General features: G+C 47.5%; 1 protein-coding gene and 1 long non-coding RNA gene across 12 annotated transcripts in view; one reads left to right on the forward strand and one right to left on the reverse strand.

Moving 5' to 3' along the window:
• DLGAP4 (DLG associated protein 4) overlaps positions 1–19,255 on the forward strand; it is a 234,834-nt gene that overhangs the window by 189,844 nt on the left and 25,735 nt on the right. For 5 of the 11 annotated variants that reach the window (XM_060189392.1, XM_060189379.1, XM_060189436.1 and 2 more), the window contains 2 exons: positions 15,949–16,310; positions 18,836–18,924. In XM_060189392.1, the coding sequence (XP_060045375.1) occupies positions 15,949–16,310; positions 18,836–18,924 (451 nt within the window). Of the gene's footprint in view, positions 1–11,730; positions 11,861–14,008; positions 14,045–15,948; positions 16,311–18,501; positions 18,582–18,835; positions 18,925–19,255 lie in introns of those variants that run through there. The other 6 variants (XM_060189405.1, XM_060189420.1, XM_060189413.1 and 3 more) reach the window with 4 other exon arrangements.
• The window catches only part of LOC132538068 (uncharacterized), an 89,494-nt gene continuing 82,452 nt past the window's right edge, over positions 12,214–19,255 (reverse strand). Inside the window, exons 4-5 of the long non-coding RNA XR_009549478.1 lie at positions 12,653–12,811; positions 12,214–12,507 (exon numbers count right to left, since the gene is read on the reverse strand). This is a non-coding gene — a long non-coding RNA (uncharacterized LOC132538068). The remainder of the gene's footprint in view (positions 12,508–12,652; positions 12,812–19,255) is intronic.

Genomic DNA, 19,255 nt, shown 5'->3' on the forward strand with positions numbered 1-19,255 from the left:
ATAGAAACTAAATCAGCTGCCACTTGACAGGCTACGTTTTCCCCATCCCCCATCTCCTCTCTTGTAGTGAAACTGTCAGGGACCACTGAATAAGTGGCAGTCTTTTCAGTATTGGAAGACAGTGAACTTATCTTTCTGAGTCACCTCTCCTTTCCAGACCACCATTCCCAGTCTCTCCAGATCCTCCCTATTGTTAGATGAGGACTGTCATGGGTGCACATGGGTCTCACAGCTCTCCTGTTCAGCTAGACCCAGGCCTTCTCAGATTGTGCTCCATGTGGCTATGCCTTGTCAGTTAAGGGGGCATTTCATCACCGCCCCCAAACTTGATTGTGAACTTTTTGAGGACAGTTTGCTTGTCATGGTGCTAGCACCTACCCAGGCCCCAGTGCAAGGCTTCCCCTTTGTAAATAGGCACATGTTGTAATGGGGTGGGTCTGCAGCTTCTCCCCATACAGATTTCCCTCTTTTCAGCTGACTCCCATGTGGCAGTGTCCAGTAACAGTACCAACAGTATCCACATTATTATTCAGATTCAGTGGGGCTGCCACCTCCTGGCCCTGCACCTGATCTGTTAGCACATCCTCGGTGTCTATGGTCAGCTACAGCTACTGAGGCCTTTTCCCTCATGTGCTGCATTCTTGTGTAATTTTCTTAATTGGGACCCCAAACTATCTTAATATAAGATCTGAAGACAAGGCCGTACCCCTTCCTATGTCTCCATCTTCAGTAGCATGCTATTTGGGTGGACTCTGATCATCTGATCAAGGACAGGAGAAGGAAGGGCTCAGCTGTAGGTAGGTGCCTCTATACATGCTTGGAGGTTTCCAGCCTGAAAAATCTGAAGGTTTCCCTTGATCAGTCTGGGGGAGAGAACAGGGAACATGCCCAGAGGCCTGGCGCTGAGGCAGACAGCATTGCTGGTGCTGACTTGAACTGAACTGAACTCGTGGTTTTCCCCATTCAGTTCTGCACTATTCTTTTCATCCCATCTCAATTGCCTGGGTTTCTTGGCTCCTGATTATGTCACCTGATATACCACCTGTCAGTCTGGGCACAGTGAATGAGCCTACTAACATTGTCTTTCTATTCTGGGATCCGCTTGGTCATTCAGAATGATGAAAGGGGCCAGCAATCGAGGTGTACGGTGCCTGGTGGTTTCTGGCTTTGCACACTGGACAGAGGCCTGCAACAACTTATAAAGTGCCAGGCTTTTGTGACTCATCACCAGGGTTTGACATCAGCCCTCCACAAGTAAGGGTGGTGATTTTGAGGCTCTTTCTATGTAGTGCTTCCCAGACTGGGATTCTGGGGTTGTAAGGCTTTGGAAAGGCAACAATGAGGTCCATATGCTAGAACCAGCATATGAACAGCCAAAGAGTATTTGGAATGCCAGATCTTGCATTCTCCATCCCCCACTTGGCCACCAGACCAGACAGACTTGAGTAATGTTAAATCTTTGCACAAATAAAGAGCCGTAGAAGCCCTGTAACTTTATCCATCTTTTACTCATCAACACCCCCTACTAGTAGTTACAGCTTTCATATAGGATGAAAAAAATCATAATTCAATAACCACAACTTGGAAGCAAGCATTTCTTTAAAACTTGGACTCCCAGGAGTGAGTGTAATAAGGTGTCTGTGGGGTAGCTCAGGGACCTCTGAGCACAGCAGCTGGCAGTGCAGACTCTGCATGTGGGTCTCTGAGGACAAATAAAACACTTGTGGCAGATTCTAAACACAGAGTGGTTGAGAGCTGGATACTGTTACAATAGTGATGGAAATAATTTTGAGAAACAGCATGATATTTCTGAGGAACCTGGCCAGGGACTTGAAAGAAGAGGGGCGCAGTAGTAGATGGGTGCTTCTCTAGGCATTTTCCCTTTTTGGGGGTAGGGGTGGGAGGTGCAGGAAATCCTTAAAGAGCCCCTGCAAGGATCCCTGTTTTGCCACCTGATTCCCCAGGAAGTGTATTTGCCTTTCTGATTCTTGGCTCCCTTGTTCTATGAGGAAGTTGAATTAGTGTAGAAGTTTCCAGTGTAGAAGGTTTCCAGTTACCTGTGTGTGAACTCCATGGGGGGTGGGGGGGGAGTGGAACTGTTCTGAGGGACCTGGAGCTAAGTGAACTTCAGAAAGCCTTCTCCAGACCTCTTTAGGTGTCCACCGGAATTGCTGTCTCCTAGGATGCCTTTAGCCCTGGAATGTGGAAGCTCCACTTCCTGGTTTCAATCCCAGCACCGTAACATTCAGTAACCTGGAACAAATCATACTGTCTCTCCTCTCTTTGAGACTTAGCTAAGCTGGAAAGAGATTCTGTTACTTCTAGTAAGGGGGTTGGAGTGTCTGGGATCACATAACTGGAGGGGGAAGCACAGTGGACAGCAGTCATTAATGACAGGGTAAGGTGCCTTTTCTGAAGCTGGGCTACTGGTTTGCCTTTTTTTTTTTTTCTTTCCCCTGAGGGTTATCGCTGGGCCTCGGTGCCTGCACTATGTATGAATCCACTGCTTCTGAAGGCCATTTTTCCCATTTTATTGCCATTGTTATTGTTGCCATTGCTGTTATTATTGTTGGATAGGACAGAGAAATCCAGAGAGGAAGGGAAGACAGAAGGGGAGAGAAAGATAGACACCTGCAGACTTGTTTCGCCGCCTGTGAAGCGACTCACTCCCCTGCAGGTGGGGAATATCTGATAGTTTCTGATCTAACATCCAGGTTCTTGATCCACTTGGAATTTACTTTTGTGTTTGGTGAAATATAGTGGTTCAGTTTCATTCTTCTGCATGTTTTTTTTTTTAATTTATTAATGAGAAAAATAGGAGGAGAGAGAGAGAGAAAGAACCAGACATCACTTTGGTACATGTGCTGCTGGGGATTGAACTCGTGACCTCATGCTTGAGAATCTAAGGCTTTATCCACTGTGCCACCTCCCAGACCACTCTTCTGCATATTTCAACCCATTTTTTCCAACACCATTTGTTGAAGAGTCTCATCTTTCCCCATTTAGTAGTCTGGGCACCTTTGTCAAAGATTAGATGTCCATAGGTGTGGGGGCTTACTTCTGGGCTCTCAATTCTATTCCACTGGTCAGTGTGTCTATTCATGTTCTGTACCAAGCAGTTTTGCTGACAATGGCCCTATAATACAATTTGAGATCTGGGAATGTGATGCCTCAAGTTCTGTTCTTTCTTCTCAAGATTGTTTTAGCAATTCTAGGTCTTCTCTGGTTCCAGATAAACATTTGTAGCATTTGTTCTATTCTCCTAAAAAAATGTGGTTGGGATCTTGATTGGGATAGCATTAAATTTTATATGGTTCTGGTTAGTATATTCATTTTGATGACGTTAATTTTTCCAACCCATAATCGTGGAATATCTTTCCACTTCTTTGTGTCTTTTTCTATTTCTTGTATCCCTTTAATTCCTTGCTTCTGCCTGATTGCTATGGCAAGAACTTCCAACACTATGTTGAATAGTAATGGTGATAGTGGGCAGCCCTGTCTAGTACCTGATCTGAGGGGAAATGCTTCCAATTTTTCACCATTGAGTATGATGTTGGCTGTAGGTTTGCTATATATAGACTCCACTATCTTGAGGAATTTTTCAGTATTTTTTTCTTTTATTTGATGGGACAGAGAGAAATTGAGAGGGGAGAGACACACACACTCACTGTACTGTTTCATTCCTCATTATGCAGGTGGCCATCAGGGGCTTGAACCCAGGTTCTTTTGTATAAAAAGGGATGCGTTCATTAAAGGATACACCATAGCCCTGTCCCAAAGACTGCCATTGCCTAACCCACTCAGGAAACCGTCAATCCCTGCTTCAGGACCCCAGGATAGGGACTCATCTAGACCTTGACTGAGGAACTGACCTGACGGGGTCACACATAGCCAGGCCCCAGTGAGGAGGCACCGGACTCCAGCTCTGAGCAGCGTGATAGAGTGTAGTGGCTAGTGAGCTGGCTCTGGAGTCAGAAAACCTGAGCTCCAGTTCTGGCTTTTCCACATAACTAGGCTATTCACTTCTCTCTCAGCCTCAGCTTCTTTTTTTTCCTGTGGAAATAAGAGCGGCAGGCCTGCTGAACTTATTAAAGAGCTTCACACTAGGCCAGTCCTGACCAACCCTCAGTCAGTGAGAGAGGGCCTGGAACTTGTGAAGTTTCCTGATCAGTAGATCAATAAACTTGGGAATCAGGTGACCTGAATTATGAGTCCATCTAGAGGACACTGCTGTTAACCCCTTCCTCTAGCCCCTCTGCCCTGGACAGAACCTTGACTGGGGTGTGAATGATGTCTCTAAGGGGCAGCTGTCTCTGGAAGGGGTGAAGGATGTTGCCTGGCAACTGATCAGGTTCCTCTCGGGCAGCTACTCCAGGCCCATGGCAGGGGTCTAGGGGGCAGCCATCTGTGCTCTTACAACACCTGTGTGATGTGGAGCCAAGAGTCTGAAACCAAACCTGGCCTGCCAATCAGAAAGGGCTTTTTCTGTTTTTCAGCCAGTCAGACCTGAGACCCTCTGGCTGCCTCAGTTTTGTGGTTCCCATTGAGGTGCCTACCTTTCCAAGAGAGAGGCTCTTATTGACAGGCTCCCTGAGAAGCAGGGGGAGCAGAGCAAGGAGGTTTGGGAACATCTGCCCCAGTAGTAGCAAACTTATGTGTGAAAGGCCACATTAGTTGGCAGACATCTAGCTACACAGTGTTATTTTAAGTTTTGAGTTAACTAATTCCATTTAGTAATTCAGAGGTTTAAATTTTTTTTATTGTTGTTGTTATTGATATTTTTGGATAGGACAGAGAGAAATGGCGAGAGGAGAGAAAGACAGAGAGGGGGAGAGAAAGACACCTGCAGACCTGCTTCACTGCCTGTGAAGTGACTCCCCTGCAGGTGGGGAGCTGGGGGCTCGAACCGGGATTCTTATGCCAGTCCTTGTGCTTCACGCCACATGTGCTTAACCTGTTGCGCTACTACCTGACTCCCTGGACTTAAAAAATTTTTAACCTGGGAGTCGGCGGTAGCACAGTGGGTTAAGCGCAGGTGGCGCAAAGCTCAAGGACCGGTGTAAGAATCCCGGTTCAAGCCTCCAGCTCCCCACCTGCAGGGGAGTCACTTCACAGGCGGTGAAGCAGGTCTGCAGGTGTCTATCTTTCTCTCCCCCTCTCTGTCTTCCTCTCCTCTCGCCATTTCTCTGTTCTATCCAACAGTGACAACATCAATAACAACAATAATAACTACAACAATAAAACAAGGGCAACAAAAGGGTAAATAATTAAATATTTAAAAATAAATAAAATTTTAAGTCCAAATTTCTGACTTTTCTCACTTGTTTGGCTGCTCTAACAGTGTTGGACCCAAGTGTCTGCATGGTAGCTGTGGACTGGAAGGGTTTCCTGTAGACATTTGAACTTATGTTCCCTACCCTTCAAGACCAACCCACTTGATTTACATCAGGGGAAACTAAGGCCCAGAAAGGACCAAATCCTGTGCAGGGTAAACAATCTGCTGTTGCCAGTAAAAAGTTGGGGGCCAGGCGATAGCACAGCCGTTAAGCGCACATGGCACAAAGCACAAGTACCTGCACAAGGATCTTGGTTCGAACCCCCAGCTCCCCACCTACAGGACAGTCACTTCACAAGTGGTGAAGCAGGTCTGCAGGTGTCTGTCTTCCTCTCCCCCTCTCTATCTTCCCCTCCTCTCTTGATTTCTCCCTGTCCTATCCAACTACAACAACAGAGTAACAACAACAACAAGGGCAACAAAATGGGAAAAATGGATTCCAGGAGCAGTGGATTTGTAGTACAGGCACCAAGCCCAGTGATAACCCTGGAGGGAAAAAAAAGTGAAAAGTCTATTCTCTTATCTGTAAAATACCAGTGATACCTATCTCCTGTCTTAGGCCTGTGTCTGGAGCAAGGTGGCACCTGACCCAGACTTGCTTAGTAATGACATAGAAATTGAGGGGAGAATGGAAAGGGGATGAGGGAGGGTGGGAGAAAGACTTACAGCACTGCTTCTTCATAACTCATGAAGCCTTCGCTCTGCAGGTAGGAACCAGGGGCTTGAAACCAGATTCTAACACATGCACTACCACCCAGTCCCTTGGTAATGATTCTTTTTAAGTCTGTGTACATGATGCACCTTGGCAGGAAAATGTTGCTGGATGTCTGCTTACTTTGGAAACATTTTTTCAGAAGTGGTTATTTCTCAAACAATTTTTGATACTCAGTGCTTAAGAATTTGTTGAGCTTTCGTTCCTATGACCTTACTATTCAACTTCAAGCAGATTTGCTCAAGGTTCTACCTACTGTGAGATTATGGTGTGGGTGTGTGTGTGTGTCTTGAAAGGGTTCGAAACCAAGGTATTAGGTGACACTTCAAAGTTAGGAGTAAGACATTCTGCTTCCTGGAGCCTCAGTTTACCCACCTGTTCATTCATTCAACAAGACACTGATTAAGCCTAGTCAGATTATTGGGCCTGAGAACCCATTCTCAGGAAACTTTATTAGATGAATTCTCAGAAACCATATCTGGTAGGAAAGACAAAGGGTAAAGATTAATAAATTAAAAAGTTGATCAGTGTTTAAATGATGTAATTATGATCCTCAGAGAAAGAACCACAGTGATAAGAGTGGTCAGGGAGCTCCTTGTTGAGAATGTGTTACCTGAGCCAAGACTTGAAAGCAGAATGGTTAGTAGTTCTGCAAAGAAAGAGGTGAGTGGTGGTCATTTCAGACAGGGGATAGTAGGTTCAGAGGTGGGTGCATGCTTGAAGTAGTTGAGGAATTGCAGGGGCTAATATGACTGGAATGGAATGAGCAAAGAAAAGAGGCTGGAACTGAGTCTGGAAAAGGTAGGTGTAGGTAGAGACCAGTTCCTCTTTGTAAGCCAAGATGACAAGTAAAGAGTGGGGAGCCTTGGAAGAACTTTATTAAGGGAAGTAACCCAATTTGTTCTTTTGAAAAGTTCCTCAGCCTTGGACCAAAGAGACCTTAGTATTCATATTGGCAACTCATTTGCCAAAGTTGTGTGGTGCTCCAGACTCTTTAATAAAGACAAGTACATATAGAGGGGCCAGGGGGCCAGGCAGTGGCGCACCTGGTTAAAAACACATTACAGTGTGCAAGGATGCAGGTTCAAGCCCCTGGTCCCTACTTGCAGAGGGAAAGCTTCAGAAATGGTAAAGCAGTGCTGCAGATGTCTATCTTTCTCTCCCCCTCTCTGTCATCTCCTCCTCGATTTCTCTCTGTCCTATCCAACAACAACAGCAATAACAATAATAATAACAATAAACAACAAGGGCAACAAAAGGGAAAAAATAGCCTCCAGGAGCAGTGAATTAATTCATAGTGCAGACACTGAGTCCCAGTGATAACCCTGGAGGCAAAAAAAAAAAAAAGAGAGGCCAGCAGATGAGCAGATGACTCACCCAGTAGAGCGCATGTGTTACTACCATGCTCAAGGACCTGGGGCTGGAGCACCACATGGCAGTGTCTCTAAGGGAGGAAGCTTCATGTGCAGTGGAGCGATGCTGTAGTGTCTTTTCCCTATCCCCCAATCTAGAGAAAAGAAAAAAAAAGGCCTCTCAGACCGGTAGCATTGTGCAGTTACCTAGCTCCAGTGGTGACCCTGGCAAAAGCAACAAAGAATATGTTGTGTTTTTTTTTTTAATTCCTCGGGCTGCTGTTTGGAGACTAATTATAAGCTTAAGCTATAGAAAAAGCAGGGAGACCAGAGTAGAGAGTAGAATAGGAGGCTGGTGGGCAGGGGGATGTAGAAGCAGGTCTGTGTGCTCTGTGCTTTTGTGGTGGAGGAGAAAGGTAGGAATTCCCAGGTTTCTAGAGTGTGTAACTGAGTGTGTGGAATCCCCTCCTGGGAGAGTAAAGATGTGGGAGAAATAGAGGATTCCAGTTTATTCTAGACACGCTTCTCTTGATATTGCCTATTGGGCTATTGAGGTACCTTGCAGCTGCTGACTATAGGTCTTTGAACTATAAAATCTGACCACAGTCTAGTTGGGGGGGGGGGGGGGAGCTTTCTGAGGCATCTCACAGGCAGGAGGAAGATACTTACGTTCCCATTGCTCAGGTGACCCCAAGAAGCCTGGAAAGTAGCCTTCTCTTAGACCTCTTGACCTTGGTCCTTGTCATTCCTCCACCAACTCACTGGAATTTCACCTTTTCAGGCTGAGTGCCCTGTGTGCATCTACCTTGTGCCTTGGTCTTCACTGCCGTGCTCCTTGGCTCTCAGAGGATCCCTTCATCTGGAGGCCCTGAAAGTCTTTGCCTCTCAGTGACACTTACTCATCTTTCGAGATGTGATCAGCCTTAATGTCTTACTAAAAGGTCCCATGGATGTCCCTGGGGAGGTGATTACTTACTCCATCCTTCTAAAAACCCTGGTAACAGAAGTTACAGGAGTCTATTCCTTCCCTTCTTTTATTCTCTCTCATAACCTATAAATAGAGTCCGGGTGGTGGTACACCAAGTAGATAGAGCACATGTATTACCATGTGTGAAGAACCAGGTTCAAGTCCTTGGTCCCCACCTGCAAGTGGGAAGCTTCATGCGTAGTGGCGCAGCGCTGCAGGTGTCTATCCAGCCCCCACCCCCACCCTCTGCCTAGTTTCAACCTCTATAGAAAGAAAAAGAAGGGGGGAAAGTGGCCACCAGGAGTGGCAGTCATTGTGTGGACACCAAGCTCTATCGATATTTTTTCCTGTGGTGGGGAGTGGATTATTTATCTGTTACATATTTTTTTCTCTGTGAGACAAATCACAACTCACTTGTACTTAGGAACAGTACTAGAAAGTGCTTTTTAGTAGTATGCTTGGGAGCCATTTTAAACAACAGAGTCACCAACAAGAAGCATAGAAGTTGCAATAAGTAGACCAGAAAAAGATAACTTGTTGACAGTATTGGGAGCATCACCTAGCTCAGTCTGTTAGGAATCTCTGCTTAACCAACTCAAAATTTCAGTCTCTGCACATTTTTGCCAGTGACTTAATACTGATTTTAGGTTTATAAGTTTTTATTAGTGATTTAATAATGATTAACAAGATTGTAGGATAAGAGGGATACATATTTTAGTGAGTAGTTGAATTTGATGACACCAGATGATGAATAATGGGGAATGACAGTATATGTATATATATATTTTTTTTTTTTTTTTCACCAAAACACTGTTCAGTTCTGGCTTATGGTGGTGCGGGGGATTGAACCTGGGACGTTGGAGCCTCAGGCATGAGAGTCTGTTTGCATAACCACTATGCTATCTACCCTCCACCCAATTGACAATATCTGAAGCACTTGCTCAGCCCTGGCCCTGGCAGAGCTCAGTCAGGTCGATTGTTAACACTGAGCTGTTACTAATAGGAATATATCCTGAACAAGTCTCTGAGAACAGGGCCAGGCTCCCTGAGTTCCCCAGTGCCCCCATCCCCACCTTGTGAAATCTTGGTTCCCATGGACTTTGTAGTCTGAGGCAGGTACTAAGTCCAGAGGCTCCTCATTGAAAGGTGTATCCCAAGTCCACGGGGTTGGTTGTGATACCACTGAAGGTTCAAATAAAGCAGTTGAACCCTTCAGGTCATGGTTGGATCCCTCAAGTTGTTGGATGGGATGGAAGAGGGACAAGAAGGGCAAGATAGGAAGCTGGGGAGGGTGTGTGGGGGGGTGGCGGTGGGCAGGCAGAGAGGAGCAGATGGGAAGTCTAGAGGAAACTGACTCCACCAGGGGAAGAAGGGAAAGGTGGGAGAAGCAGTTAGGAAGTGCCTGACTGTACAGAGCAGTGGTCCTAGAATGGCTTGGGAAGACCTTGTGGTGCCAGCTCCTCTGACTGGAGCTTGCGATTAAGTTTGATGTTGTTAACTGTTAAGACTTCCAGACTGACTCATAGTCATGTGCGGTTTACATGGACTGTCAGTTGGAGTGAGGCTCTGAAGAGGACAGTCTGTCCCTGATCCTGACCTAGAATTCCCATTTGAAACTTTCCCACCTCTGAAGAAAGACAGAGAAGGAGGTAGCAGTTTGAGGCTAGGTAAATGGGAGCCTTGAGTTCATTTTTACCATAGCACACACATAGTTGCCCTACAAAGCTTTGTGGCATGATAGTTACTCAGGTGTGAGAGGGAATGACATAGGCCTTATAGAGCCTCCTGACAATCTCTTTCCTAAGCCTGACAGATCCCACAAAGAAAATTTAGGAGGGTCTGCCCCTTCTGTAAAGCCTGCTGCAAGACTCATATGGCTTGTCCTTCCCGCCCCACCCCCACCCCCCTGCATGAGGACTGCTGGGTCTCAAGACTAAGTCCAAGGCACTCACAGGCATTACTGTGTTTCTGGGTCTCTCTCAGTTGGAGTCAAAATCACTCCTCTGAGAGTCTTAAGCTGTTTGATCATCTTGACAGTAAACAGTGGAATGCAGAAATAACTTCATTCTGACTCTATACATTAAAGTTTGCTGGCTAAAATCTAGACTCAGGAGGCAGAACAAAGACAAAGAGACCTTCTACTTACAAAAAGCAAGAACTTAGTGCAGTGAGGACAAGGAGGTTGGGCTGGGTGTCTGGAGCCTGGGGTAGGCTGCACAGAAGAGGCATCACACAGCTGGCTCCTGCCTGAGCCTTGGCATGAGGCCCCTGCATGGCCTTGCATGTGTTTAGGGGCAGTGGCCCTGGGTGCGCACACTGCTGTGGCTCAGTGGGTGCCTTCCTCACTCAGGATTTTTGACACTGCATGAGGATGAGCCGTCAGATACACTAGAGGCATGCTCAAACTCTTGCTTCCCTGGCACATATGAAATTTTCCAGAATGGACATAGTTAGAGCTACATTTTATGTTGTAAATTATAAAAGACGAGTGTCTCCCCAGGGCAGAAAGGGCCACAGTTATATCCTGAAGGATACAGACAGGCCAGGTCTTGCATCTTAGATCATTGGGTACTTGCCTCCCTCTAAAATTTAATTAGCAAAGGATAGTTATGTACCATTGGGCATGTTCTTAGTCTAGGGCATGGCCACAGCTCTGAATGTTCCAACTGATCCAGAGGAAGGCAAGGAACATACTCTGGGCCAGAAAGAACTGGGGGTGGCCGACTGGCATGAGGACATGAAGCATGAGGGGCATGCATGAAGAGGAGGGGCTCTGGCAGAAAGAAGTGCATGTGCAAAGGCTTGATGCATGATCTAGAGTGTGGTGTGGGGCCTGGGAGGAGGCGCAGTGGATAGAGTGTGGTGTGTTTGGGAAACAGTGCATTGGTTCTCTGAAACTGGAAAAGGGGTTGGGAGGGCAGGAGTTGATGCTGGGGAGGGGGTTTTGGGGGGGATGCAGGGGCCAAGTAGAAGGGCTCCATATTTGGGAGGGGACTAGAACCTTGGATAGATTCCCTATGGCCAAATAATCATAACTTGGCAGCTGAGAGAATGGAGTTCATTTTCTCATTCAAATATTTGTTAAGAATTTTGCTGTGGTTGAGGTTTTACCCTGAGCCTGGGATATGACCTGCTTTGCCAAGACAGTCTCCCCCAGCTTCCTGCCCCCATAATCATCACAAGTAAATCCCTGCATGAGCTGATGACAGAAGTGATAGGAGCTCTAACAGATCCTGAGTGATAGGAGAGTAGCTGCAGTCAGGATGCCGATGTGTGAAGAGCTGAGAGGTTTCTAGGAGGAAAGAACGTGTGAGCATGTGTTGGCCTGGCGTTTCTTGCTTGTGAAATAAGAGCTGTCCCATATACTCCGGTTCTACCCCTCTGCCCTGGAGAGAAAATGTATATGGAAGGAGGGGAGCAATGCTTTAGATAAAGAGATGCCTGGTTCCCAGAGGCCCGAAATCCTGTCTGCTGATCACACTGCTTATCTGGCTGTGAGTGCCCCAGGAGACAGAGTCTAAGATGAGTTCACTTTTCCTCTTATCATACCTGGCCTGGCTTCTAGTTCACTTTCCCTCTGGTGAGTGACTGCCAGGAATAAGAGCCTCTAAATGTACCTCAACAGGACTTTGGGTCTAGACAGCCCTGAGAGAAGCTGGAAGATCAGTCCTTAGGGTCTCTGACTCTAGGGGGCCCAGTTTTGTCCACTAAGGGTACTTCTTCCACATAGATCCCTCAGACACCCTAACTGGGGTCACAGAGCTTCAGCCAGACTTAAGGCAAGCTCAAACTTCTCTCACTTTACCCCACCCATGTATAATAGTCCGCCCCCCCCCCCCCCTTAGAGAAGTCAAGCTACCCTAAAAGATTAGAGTTTGACTCTTCCTCTCTAAGGCAGAAAATTCCACCAAAGCCCTACTTCCTTGGAGATATTTAGGCCTTAATCTCTATGATATAACCACTCCCTGGGGCCACACAACTGGTAAATGGCAGAGCTAGAATCAGAGCTCAGGCTTGTCTGGATCCCTGCTACCTTCAGGTGTCCAGCTCCTTACCATCAAAGGCATGACGCTCAAATGGTAGGCGTCCGTGCAGTGGTGACCAGAGATCAGTTACAATGATAGGAGGTGCCACACCGATCCTTGAATAAGGAATAAAAGAGAAGGTGCTTTGAAAAAGTCAGGGACTTTGTGAAGATAGTATGAGATTATCAAATTAGAAGCCCCCCCGCCCCCAACTGAAAGGATGAGAATACTGAAAGGTCCAGAGCTGGGGTAAAGCCTTACATGAAGCATTTCCAGGGCCTGAAGGTCAGATCTCTCTTTGTCTGTTGTCTAGGTCTTTCCTTCTCCAGCATCAGATCTCAACTTAGTATGTCCCTTCCAGACAGGCTCCAGAGTTTGTAACAGAGTGCTGGGGGCACAGTGACCAGTGAAGCCCAAGATCTGGGGAGCAGAGTGAGGTCGACAGCCAAACAGAAGCATTGCCACTTAGTACTGTCAGCTCTGGATGAGTTCTCTAACTTTCCTGAGCCTTGTCTGCCTCCTCTTCAAAGTGGGTATAATAATCACAGCCCCACCTCATGGAGTCACTGTGAGGCTTAAATTACAGAACCACAAAGCTGCTGAGCAAGCTCAGTAAACACTCAGCTTTTGGCGGTCAGCCTGTGGCCTTAGTGCCAGCTGAACACATGAGCTCATCTTCCCTAAGCAGACAGTCCCTTCTCCCACACAGCAGTACATTGGAAATTATTCCCCTACTAACTGAATCTGTGCCTCCTGCCTGCCCAGCTGCCTTTGTTCTGCTTCTACCCCCCTCAGGTTAGGAGTCAGAAACTGTAGCTACTCTGTCTGGGGGACTCATGAATTTTTCTCTAGGCCTAAGTAGGAATGGGAAATTATGAGCACCGGGAATCAAATGGTCCAGGCTCTGAGTTCCCAGAGCGCCTTATCACCTCTCCAGACTAGGTCAGGCACAAGACCTGCTCCCAGCCTTGGCCTTTGCCTTTGTGGCAACTGTTAATATTGAAGCAGTCAATTCATGATTGTCTCTTTACTGATTAGGGCTCCTAACATTCCTGGAATCCAGTACAGGGCCTGGCTTAATATCTATTGAATGAATGAGTAGTTGGATGGGTTTTTTAAGTTAATTTTTAAAATTTTGGTCATTGTAGTTTATAAGCAATTATAAGAAATTAGTATAACAATACAACCCATTTGGTATATTCTTATGTAGAAAACTGAGAAATGTTATGCATATACAAACGTATTTACTGTTATCTGTAAAACATTAACCTCCTAATAAAAAAAAAAGAAATCAGTATAGTAATACTTTACCCAGTTTCCTTCAGTGGTAAAATACCACATAACTAGAATAATGTTAGAATATTTACATAGATACAGCCTCCTGTCTTACTCAGATTCCACTATTTTCACTTACTCGCTTGTGTGTACTAAGCTCTGTGCAATTCCATCACATGTATAGCTTTGTGTACCCATCACCAGTCAAGATGCAGAATTTTCCCAATAGTCAGTACACAGTGATCCTTCTTGTTGCCTTTCCATAGCCATACTCTCCCCCCATCCTCCTGTTCCTCTGGTCTCCTCCCCCAACCATTAATCTGTTCTCATTTCTGTAATTAGGTCATTTCAGGAATGTTACGTAAATAGAACCATACGGTATGTAACTTCTTGGGACTGGTTTTTTTCTCTCAGCCTAACTTGCTTGAGGTTCATACAAGTTCTTGTATGTGCCAGTGATTCATATCTCCTCATTGCTGAGTAATATGTCCTGGTCTAGAACATCTAAGTTGTTTCCAGTTTGGAGCTATTCAAGATAAAGTTGCCATGAGCATTCATGTGCTAGTTTTTTATTAATACTTATAGTTTTGTTTTTTTAATTTTTTTTGCTAAACTGTGTCCTGCAATGCTGCTCCACTGCTTGTAAAGCCTCTCCCCCTGAATGAGGGAACCAGAGGCTTGAAGCCAGGTCCTCACCTATGATAACTTGTGTACTCTACCTGGTGTGCCATGGTACTCAACCTGTAGCATGTTATAATTGCAAGGAATAAATGCCCAAGAGTGCAGTTGCAGTTGTGGTAATTGCATTTTTTCCCCTCTGAGATTATTGCTGGGGCTCAGTGCCTGCACTATGAATCCACTGCTCCTGGAGGCCATTTTTTCTCATTTTTTTAAAAAACAAAATTATTTACTTATTTTTTTTATTGGATAGGATAGAGAGAAATTGAGAGAGGAAGCGGAGATAGAGAAAGAAATAGAAATATTGGCACCTGCAACCCTGCTTCACCGTTTGTGAAGTGACACCACCACCACCCACCACCCACCCCCTGCAGGTGAGAAGCCCAGGCCTCAAACCAGTATCCTTCTGTGGGTCCTTGCACTTTGTACTATGTGCACTTAACCTGGTGCACCACTGCCCGGCTCCCACATGTTAGCTTGCTATTTCTGCATGTCCCACATGTTAGCTTTTGAAAAAGAAACTTGCCAAGCTCTTTTCAGGGAGATCATGTCATTTTTTCTTGCCAGTCACATCTGAGTGATTTGAGTCTCAGCACATCCTCGTCAGCATTCCCTATTGTCATTGCTTTTTATTTTAGCCATTTGGACTGGTTTGTGTAGTGACATCTCAGAAAGGTGGCTGGATGAATTCTGCTGTGCCTTGCTCATGGCACTGGGACTTGCTCTATAGGTTTCCTTCCTTTGACTTTTTTCACTACCACCTTAATTGACAGAACCTTGAAGCCAGTGCTTAAAATAACACATCTGGATTCCACTCTTAGCCTAGGTCAGGGCCAGGGAAGAAGCTTGTTTCAGTCCTCACTAGGGAAGGGCATTTGGAGTTAAGATGCTGAGAAAGGCTATTGGATCTGATCCAGCCCCTCACAGCAAGTTGCTTTGGCTTTCCTATCTTAGATCTTATACAGAAAGTTTGGCACTGAAGAAACCAGCTGTGGGCCTTTGCTCTTCAGTGCCTCTGCTGTTGTTAGCCCCTGGCCAGGCTAAGAATAGAGGTGACCTTAACCCCCACTAATGGAAGATCTTGGTCCCCAGACTAGGCATGATGGAGTCACAAGGGGTGGTGGTGCGAATACAAGATGAAGGGGAAAGGAGGTTAGCTGGACCCTGAAGAGTGTGTTATTCAAGAGAGGAAACAGAGACATTGGGGTCAAAGGAAGAGACCAGGGGAGCAGTAGCTTTCTTTGAGCTTAAAGAAAACAAAGTTAGCTAGTCCTTAGTTGCCCAGACCTCTGCTCTATCATTGCCCTCCCTGGTCAGGCTCTATCTCACACTATGGCACCATAAGCCTCACGGTCTAACCCGTGGTATCTGTTGCCTTTTTCTACTAGACTTGGTCTTGACTTAGCTTGAGTGTAGGCAGGGCCTACCTATATCTGTCTTGGTCACAGCTGGGTCTGACCCCATTCTCCTGCTGTAGAAATCTTCACGGTGAAAATGATTGAGACTAGAGCTAGGGCCAGGTCAACTAGGGCCTCATACTTAGAAAATGGCTTAAGAGTTAGGGGCCTCACCTTCTCTCCTGCTTTCTTCTTACCCACCTACAGGTTCATCATGCCTAGTGGCATATAAGAAGACCCCACCACCGGTCCCTCCACGTACCACGTCAAAGCCGTTCATTTCAGTCACCGTACAGAGCAGTACTGAGTCTGCCCAGGACACCTACCTGGATAGCCAGGACCACAAGAGTGAGGTGACGAGCCAGTCAGGCCTAAGCAACTCATCAGACAGCCTGGACAGCAGTACCCGACCACCCAGCGTGACACGGGGCGGAATCATCCCAGCCTCAGAAGCCCCCGAGCCACCCCCAAAACATGCAGCTCTGAAGAGTGAACAAGGGACATTGACCAGCTCTGAGTCCCACCCTGAGGCCATCCCAAAAAGGAAACTATCATCTATAGGAATACAAGTAGGGACCCCTTTTGCATTCTGTGTCCTTTGCCCGCTCCGTACACCTGCCTGTGTGTAATTACATCTGGTGGAGGCCATTTAGGTCTCCTAGACAAAGATGGTTTTGTCTGTTTAGGGGAGTCGGCCCTAAGTGCGTGAACCAAATTCTAGCCATAGCCACGCCTTCCTCCAGAGTCTGCAGCCATGGGCACGTGTCCCTGCTCCTCAAAGGGGTTGACCCAGTGAATGTAGTTACACTCAGCCAGCCATCTCCTGTCTCTGTTTGCCTGTCCACTGTCTGTCTGTCCACTCCACCCTTTAACTTTACCTTGCCAGCCGATGTGTGGGAGGCGGGACTGGCCTAACAGTTCTTTAATCCAAGGTCAGCTCAGGTGCGGAGACCACAGCCCCGCTTGGCGGCGGGAGCAGCGTGGAACATACGAGCCGATGGGCCAGGGACCCGAGACCCAGGGCCCTTGAGTCACAGGGGTTGCTCGAGGGATACTTTGCCCAGAGCCCTCTCGGGCCTTGGGGACAGGTAGGTGGCTCGAGGCACAAGGCCCATGTCTAATTGAGAAGTTTGACATTGGTCCCCATGCTTCCCTCCATGGGAAAGGATGCAGGCAGATAGTTCCCCATGGCTCAATGGCCAAGGCGAGTAACCCCTCAAAAGGCAGCATGTCGGCTTCTCCACTGCTTCCTTGCACCTCCTGCTTGCACCTGACACCAGCAGTCTGTCTTCTGTTGGCTGAACTGGGGAAAACCTGGGCCTTGAAATGTCTTAAGAGTTGCTGTAAATCCAGAGTGAGAGGATTCTCCCTGCCTGTCTGGACCTCCGGACTGAGGGCAGGGAGGGAGGATGGCTACAGTGGGCAAGAGCTCAGGGAAGGTGGTACCCTCCCTCTGTGTTGGAAGTGGGGTTAGGGGGAGGTGAACATTTGTGGCCTAGGTTTGGAAGGGGTCTCCATTTCCCCATCCATCCATCCCTAAGCAGTTGGATGTGACCAAGTTAGTGACACTGGAAAGGAATATGGAGCATGGGGTGGGAGGGAGGGGGGTGACCAGTGGTTGCCAAATGGAGGATTTACTGACTAGTTCCTTGCTCCTGTTTGATTTTCTACCCTCTTCACCTGCCTGAAGGCAGCTCTGGGCTTCCTTTTCCTTCCATATACAGGAAGAGGGTTCCCCAGAAGACTCCTGTTTCTGGGCTTCATCATAGAGGACCAGCCTGTGCCCTGTACAGCTACTCCAGAAAGGCTTCTTAAGAACAAAGTAGCCTGGTTCCTGACCCTTGGCCTTGACCACTCAAGGTCTTTGTTAAGATAACTCCACCCTCTCATTGGCCAAATCAGATGTCCTCAGCTTTCCAAAAGGCCTGACAGAGATGCCCATCCTTGGTTCCCTTCACCTAGAACTTTACATGGGGATAAAGACTAGTGCTTGGGCTTCTGGTTCCCTCCATTCACCCTTACCCCCCCCCCCCATACTCATCACAGCTCCCTGAGACCCAATGACGCTGCTTTCCCTGAGTTGGCTCCTAGTGAAGGAGAAATGCAGTTGTATCACCATGGTGAGGAGGAATCTGGTCCTCAGTCCCTCCCCTCAAAGGCCTCTCTGGTCCTGTTTCTACCACAAAGCCAAGAGACTGGAGAGTCTCCCAGCTCCTGAGGATACCTTGACACTCCGCTCCCCACCCCTGGCGCCTCAAGCCCACGGTCAGTTGTGACTGCTCATTCATAAGCCATGATGGAAGGGAGTGACCTGGCTGCCTTGGTCCTAGAGAAAGAAAGGCTGAACCAGGACATCAGTGTCTCCCATGTTGCCTTCCGTCTTACTGAAGTGTAGGGAAAGAGTGCTAGCTTTGCACTTGGCTCTGGCCCTGGTCCTTTGCTGCTGTTCCCCAGGCCTACCCAGTGTTGACAGCAGTCTGAGCCCAGGGTGATTAAGCTTCAGAGATGGCATCCCATGCTATCCAGGCACTTTACAGGTTAGTGCCTCGGTGGCAGTTTCCAAATCCAGAGCTGCTGTCCAAGGTTTGCCCTTAGTGTAGGCACCTCCAGCCTAAGCATCAGCTGTAGGGTTAGGGTTAGGGATCTTGCCCCCTAACAGCCCCCAGCTTCAACTACACCAGATAACGGCTGTGGCTTTGTGTGTGTGTGTTCTTTCTCTTTCGTCGTCCTCTTTTTTTTCTCTCTCGGATGCGTGTAAAGGAGAGGACTAGAAGGAACGGTTCCCACCTCTCGGAGGACAACGGACCCAAAGCGATCGATGTGATGGCACCCTCCTCAGAGTAGGGAAAGCCAGTCATCTCCACCCCATCCCACCTCCCGCCCACCTGCCCGCCCGCCTCTGCGCGAATGAGCAGTGCCCGGCTTAACCTGGTCCTACCTCGGGCCCACGTGCAGTGTCCGCATGCCTTGTGTCTGTCTGTCCACATGTCCGTTTGCGTCGTCCCACTAATGTGAATTTCAGCAGCAAGTGTGGTGTTTGTTTTTTATTTTTGTCTTTGTCTCCGTGCCGTTGCTGTCGTTGTCCTTCAATAAGGTTGACTGCATTCAGCCAGTGCCAAAAGAGGAACCCAGTCCCGCTACCAAATTCCAGTCCATCGGGGTTCAGGTAGAGGACGACTGGCGGTAAGTCACACAAAGGTGGTGGCTGCTTCTCCCCCTCCTCCCCCTCCCTCTGCTCTCATCTCTCTTGCGCCTTCTCCTCCTGCTTTCCCTAACCCACTTCTCCCTGCTGGATTTCTAATAACCAAGCTGGGTTTGGGATGCGGGCGGTGGCCCAAGCATGGGAGGCTGGGCAGGCAGGCGGGGCGGGCAAATGAGCACTTGCTCTGTGAGCCTAATCAGCCCACAGGGAAGTGGGGGTGGGGGGAATGGCTGGGCTGAAACTTGGCTCAGCTATGCTAGTGTTGGCGGTCTTCCTGGCCCCACTGCAGTAAACAGGCAACCTTATGACCTT

Source organism: Erinaceus europaeus, chromosome 1 (genome assembly GCF_950295315.1).
Source record: "Erinaceus europaeus chromosome 1, mEriEur2.1, whole genome shotgun sequence".
In the NCBI taxonomy this organism is placed as follows: Eukaryota; Metazoa; Chordata; class Mammalia; order Eulipotyphla; family Erinaceidae; genus Erinaceus; species Erinaceus europaeus.